The sequence below is a fragment of the Pinus tabuliformis genome, chromosome 4_1 (assembly GCF_031772625.1).
Source record: "Pinus tabuliformis cultivar Carrire ecotype Pingquan chromosome 4_1, CPIR1, whole genome shotgun sequence".
Lineage (NCBI taxonomy): Eukaryota > Viridiplantae > Streptophyta > Pinopsida > Pinales > Pinaceae > Pinus > Pinus tabuliformis.
Genome location: NC_142303.1, coordinates 228,778,176 through 228,784,931, shown reverse-complemented (window position 1 = coordinate 228,784,931; position 6,756 = coordinate 228,778,176). Strand labels below are relative to the sequence as shown.

The 6,756-nt window shown below is 37.0% G+C and overlaps 1 protein-coding gene across 1 annotated transcript; it reads right to left on the bottom strand.

The window, feature by feature from the left end:
• Positions 1–4,748: 4,748 nt before the first annotated feature.
• LOC149175066 (RING-H2 finger protein ATL64-like) lies at positions 4,749–5,652 on the bottom strand. The gene has a single exon (XM_089422752.1). It carries the CDS (start codon positions 5,570–5,572, stop codon positions 4,769–4,771), a length of 804 nt encoding a protein of 267 aa, XP_089278878.1. The 5' UTR covers positions 5,573–5,652; the 3' UTR covers positions 4,749–4,768.
• Positions 5,653–6,756: the final 1,104 nt, after the last annotated feature.

Genomic DNA, 6,756 nt, shown 5'->3' with positions numbered 1-6,756 from the left:
AAAGAGGCTCTAAATTTCTTTACTAGAGCGCAAAGCATTATGTCTGTCAACCTAGTGCCGAGAGGATAGTTCCTCAAAAACCCCGAGGATTGTTCCTCAAAAACCCAGTTATATTCGAAGACCCAGACGGTAGAAAAACCATGATATATTCAAAATATACAGCTAAAACAGACAGAAAGAAACCATGGAATATGCAAATATTATAGCTAAACAGGAACCTATAGCTGGAAGACCTTTGGACGTCACATAAGAGCCACTACAGAGAAGAAAACCTGTAACTAAGCTAAAAAATCACAGCAAATGGAAAGAGAGCATACCTGGAGTCGCGCAGAGTGAGCCGAGTGCAGCAGGCCTAGCCATGAGCCATGAGCGCCGAGAGAATGAGAGGGGAGGCGAGAGCCTCCGGCCAGCAGGACCGGAGGAAGAAGAAAAGCCGAAGAGTAAGGCCGAAGGTTAAGTTATATAGCCGATAGATCAAGTTGAGGTGAGGGCACGTAGTCGAGAACTCGGTCTAAGAGGGAGCCAAGTGTTCGAAGCTGTGAGTGCGGCTATTACAGCCAATGCATGTGCTACCAGTGACTGCGAGAAGGACGAAAGACTAGCCAGAAGATTATTGGCCGAAAGGGAGGAGCGGATCCAATTGCATGGCTTGAGTAGGTCGAGCACATGTCATTGGCAAAACGGTAGTGGAGCGTGGCCTGTTAATGGCATATGGAAGGAAGGTCGTCGTTGGCCAGCGGACGCCATGGCCAGTGCAAGCATCACACCCGGCGCGCAGACTCCAGAGCTCTTTTTGCCATCCATTTATGTTAGAAAGGCTGTATGGTTCTGTGCTTTTATTTTTGGAATTTCTTAGTTTCCTCTGATCAATTCGCAAGCAGCTAGGGTAAAATAGATACATGAGAACATCCATTCACCGGTTTCAGAATGACTTGTTTCAAAATTACTTTACAAGTTTTGGTTTATTAATAAATCAAGATTTGAAAAACTAATGATTTATATATTAAAAAATTTATATATAATAATCTGTTATCACACAAATTAATATGTTTAGTTTTAAAAGTTACATAAAGAGGGTAAGTTACATATTTAAAATTTTTAAAATATTTTTTCCCATTTTGATTATAGGAGATAGGTCAATAGTTGTTTACAAAATTGTTGGTTTCGAATTTAAATTAAAGCCGAAGGGGTTCATTATCTGTAATTTACAACAAAGATTAATCTCCATATTTATGGTTGAATAAATTTGGATCCTAAAAGGATAGCGATTGGGGTTTTCATGGTATGTTCTAGTCACTTGAAACTTATAGTGACTTGAAACTTACTAATATTTCATACATCATTCTTTACATTAAACTTCAAGTTTGTGTTTTTATTATTTATATTATTAAATTTGATTTGCATGTTTTCTTAATTTACAATATTAATAAATTTGATACATTTTGTTTTTTATTCTTTCTCAATTATAAATAGAAAAAATTTACAGTAAAAATAAATAAATAAATATCCTAGTAAAAAAAATCTTTATTTTGTTTTTTATTCTTTCTCAATTATAATTAGAAAAAATTCACAGTAAAAATAAATAAAAAAATATTCTAGTAAAAAAAATTTTTTTTTTTTTTTTTTTAAATAACAATAGGTTAATTTTTATAAAATGTATATTATCAAATTTTATTAAAATTTGATAACCATGGTTCAAATAGCCTAAGGAGTTAATAAAATTTGATAACCATGGTTCAAATAGCCTAAGGAGTTAATAAAATTTGATAACCATGGTTCAAATAGCCTAAGGAGTTCAGAGTGATTATGTGATAGATGCAGAGACCGTAAACCCTTGAGATCTCTCATGACCACTCAGATTAAAGTGCCCCTGCAACGAATAGCATGTTTCAGCTTTCCTGTGATTTTTTTTAGTGCAAACGCTAGAATGTCCCTCCTCACAGATCACGACAGCCGTGAGGTTTTTGTTTAGGGACCTATGGCTTTGGCATTATCAGTCAACCTGATTGTCAATTTCAAAAAAATCCAGAATCAAATAGAGAGTTCTGTGGATGATTTTCTTAATATTTCTGAAATCGACAGTGGAATTGAATTAAATTTAGCTGTCTCATCCATTTCTGAATATGCACAATTGAATTAAATTTAGTTGTCTCCTCCAAAAGAAACTGTGAATAAATATCAATATCAAGATTTGATGGGTATATAACTCTGTGATTTCTACCCAATGATATTTCTGCGTTGACAATAAAGGCGAACACGCGGCAGCAGTGAATATTGAGCGGCTGTGGCCAAGCTTCATGGTCTCCAAGCATACTTTAGTAGAAACCACCAGTTAGGAGATATTTCTGGTCGTCACGGACTCACCGCATATATTTCTCCTATTATCTTCTTACAGAACTTTTGTAATTCTAATTAATTCCAATCAATGTTTGACATGGATTTGGAGTGGGTAGGGTGTCGTTTATAGAAGTTGAAAATTTGTTTGGATGGTTAAAAGTGGTTGGAATTTGGGTAAATTTTTTTAAGAAATTTAGTAGTATTTGAATAGATTTAGCATTATCAAAAAATTGGATGGATATAGATATTGGCAAGGAGCCCTGTTATTACTAATTTCAATATAAATAATTAGTAGTAAGCAAAAAAATGAAAATGAATAAAGAAGAATGAAGAGAATCATAATTTATATGTGAGATTGAAATCACAAATTTGACCAATAAACTTTGCACAATAAAGTGTTCATGTATTTTTCAGAATACAAAATCTATATATATAATTCAAAACCAATTTAAACAACACAAATTAAAATTTTACAACAAATTATTTGAACGGATTCCAACCAAAATTCTATCCAAAACTTTAAAAAATCTCACTTAAAAATAACTTGCAATAAAAATACACATACTACCTACTATCCGCAGACTTTGACCATCAAAGTTGTAAGCCTCGGGGCCCTTCCCGCTGTTGTTGATCCTTATTTGTAGGAGAAGAATGTAATCAACGAATCGTCAGAATGAATAGCAGACCAAAATTATGTTAAATCTTGGTTTACACAGAATCCTCGTTTGACAAGTACATGTACAGACAAGGAAAAACCCTCGATTTATCCATCACACCACCATTGTATTTCGGCCTCCAGAGCAACTGAAACATTCGTCCGCGGCTGAGCAAAGCTATGTAACTTTATGATCTGATCCCTCCCCTGCAAACTTTGGTCTTTGTAGGAGATATCAACTAACCCCAGCTTTCAACTCGAATAATGGGCCATCTCCATTACAGATTTATATTCGTAAATATTTTAAAAATTTAAATCACAATTAGATTCTTAAATATTTTGAAAATCTAAAACCAGCAATAATCTGCAATCTAATTATACTATACAATGTATTCTCGATAAATATTCTTGAATTTATCAAGATTACAGATTTTAAAAATATTCTAAAAGATTTTTTTTCAGAGAGAAAAAACTTCATGATTTATATTAAGAGGATATAAAAGTCGAGATACAAGAGTAGACATAAAGCCTTAGGAGCAGATATACAGAAACCTGATACTGTCATGGGATCAGAACCTCATGGATCTGTAAGAAAGATCGAATACATTGAGCGCATAGCGCCACAAAATCTCCAGGGGAGGAATCCAGCAAAGGCAAGATATAAAAAAATCTGGGTTCAACAAAAATGCCACGAGGGAAAGAAACATAAGATGCCAAGACAGATATTAATCCACAGGAGGCATATATCCCGAGATTTTGATCAAGATGGATTCAAGAGGCAAACAGGAATTCTGGAAGGTGTGTTCATTCCTCCACTTCCAAAGGAACCAGCAAGCAATAATGAAAAGAGAACGCCAGGAGGGGCATTGCGCGCTCCACCACAAGAAACCATCCTGAACAGAAGGAAAAACCCGGTGAGAAAAACCATAATTTAATGACAGATCATACCAAATTGAGGAGGTTGCACCGCATTGGAAGAACATATGGAGATTGGATTCAGCATCGTTGCGACACATTTGACATCGACCCGGACCCTGCCAGCCTTTTCTTTGGAAAACCTCCCAAGAGAGATTTCTGTTTGAGAAAAGAAGCCAAGAGAAAAGACTCATCTTAAGCGGACAGGAGGCTTTCCAAAAATTAGGAGGAAAAGAGGGCGAGGGAGGCCGACGGCCAAGAGAGAGGGCGGCATATAAATCTTTAACAATAGTTAAATGGGCGGGTTTCTCAAGGGACCAAATGAGTTCGTCAGCAGAACCCGAATGCCCCCAACGTATCCGGGACATTCCGGATCTGCAATCCAGAGAAGGATGCCCCAATGTACCCTTTTGCATATTCGGATTCTGAAATAATTAAAAAATCTAAAAGAATTAACCTACAACAATAATCTGCAATCTAGCTACGCTGAGGTATAAAGATGTACGATTATTTCTACCAGCATCTGGGCTATTTGAGCGACCTTCTTGTCTTTGCTTAATAGTTTATGTCGGAGTTGTCTATAATGCGATTTTTTGAGATTCTGGTGACGGAATCCGGCGGAAGAAATTGAGATGAAATCATGATTTGTTGCAGTTAAAATGGTTTTTTAACTGCATATTCGGATTCAGCACCCTGGAAAACCCCTGGGACGCTTTCATTGTGCAGAAACTAGTTATCAAACTTGGATTTCAATAAATTACTGCCGGATTTTCACCGGAAAAAATCGCTAGAAAGACTTTCAAAAAGTCGCGTTAAAGACTACGGCGTTTATGCCGCCCACATGGCGAAAATGCCTGCTGATCATTGCTCGAGAATGGGCTTGGGGAAAGAAAAGTTCTCGACTCTTCGCGGTACGTCGATGGTCATTTTGTCGAGGGTTTTACCAGCGGCCGTTGACGTTCCTTGGTCGAAGAATGCGGAGTTTGACATGGAAGAAACCCTCTTTTGACTTGCCCAGTAAAGCATATTGATTGGATAAGTCGGAGACGAGAGAACCTGGGCGTGCCTGCACGAAGGGCAGAGATCGACGTCGATCCCGGGTTCCAGGGAGCTCGACGCATTATAATTGCCCTCTGAATCGTTGGGCAGGGACACCTGCTGGTCCGTTTCAGAGGCGGCCTCCTCGTCGGCTATTACGACCACGACGGAATCGGCAGGCATTTCGGGCTGAGCGCTGGCTCGACACAGCGGGCAAGTCGAGTGCGTATGGAACCACATGTCGGTGCAGTCGATGTGGAAGGTGTGATGGCATTTGGGGAGCAATCTCACTTTCTCATTCTCCTCAAATTCGGACAAACATACGGCGCACTCGAACCCCTCTTTGTGATTCTCCGTCCGATAGACGAACACGGGAATCGCTTCTATAACTGACTTGCCAAGGCCGACACTCTGGGGGTCCTGCTCACCAATAAAGGCTAAACGATGGCGTCGGAAAGATTCCCCGCGCCCCCTGAAATAACGCGCGTAGATATGCAGACATAGAACGAAGAGGACCGCCGTGAAGACAACTACGATGGTTGCCAGCAAGCTTTTTCTACCAATGGCCGCTGCCGTGGAATTGTAAGTTGCATCATCCTCGTTGAAATCGTAATCGTGAGAATCCATGGCCGGATGACAATCCGACAGCGGAAGCGCTCTGGATGAATGCTGTTATCTCTGTAATGCTCGAACCGATTCAGAGGCCGCCTTATACGTACGGAAATTTTGTCAGTTGGATTATAAGAACGTGGGGAGTCGGGACAATTGGGGGTCGATTTGTGTGGAAGTGGATAGATTTTGTGGAGGTGTTAGTGGGGGCGAAACGAGAGAGAAAGAATCGATGGAATGGGGCCCAGTGATTGGCCGTCCTTGGATTATTCAAGAGAAAGAATCGATGGAAGGGGTTGGATAATGGAATTTTTAGGGGTCACCATTGTTATCAAATACATAAAATGTAATAATAAAGTCAACGGATTAAATGGATGGATTTTGTCAAAAAAAACCGGACAGCGTGTCAGTGGGGTCGGAAAACACGTACAAGGGTTGGTTGTCTCAGCTATGGATTATTAAAGCATAACGAAATTGGTCAATTGGAGCAATTAACCTGTCTATGGAATTGGTAGCGTCTTTCTTTTGCCATTGTATTAATTAAAGATTAAAAACAAAAAAATATTGATCCGGATATGACAAAACCCAACTCCGTAGGTTCCGGCTAAGCCCTTTCAAGAACGTTGGACGGAGATGTTGAAATATATGTATGTCTGAAAAGTCGTGTTGAAAATATTTTATGTACAAATTTATAAGTGTTTAATTTTAATATTAAAATGATAAATTTTCAAGTGATTTTTAAATTTGAATTTGTAATTCTTTTAACCAATTTTAATATTCAAGTTGTAAACCGAGTAATTTTAATAGTGAAATGATAAATATTTAAGTGATTTTTCATTTAAAATTGTGTAATGATGTAAAATAAATACCAATTTTAATATTTAAGTGGTATATATTTAATTTGGAAGCGTTTTCAAATGTTTATTTATTTTATCAACAAATAAATCATAGATATCTTATTTTTAAATCATACATATTTTATGTAGCAATTAAAATTTCCTATAATATATAATTGTGTTTTTTATATAATTTATTAATTTTTGTTTTATTAATAGTTATTATTTTGTTATATTAAAAAAATGGTTTTGTTATTTTTTTTTTTTTGGCTTTTTGGCTTTTTATTAATTAATTATATTTATATATATATATATATATATATATTATTTTTGAGTTTGGGTATATGTTTAGAAATTCAATTTGGA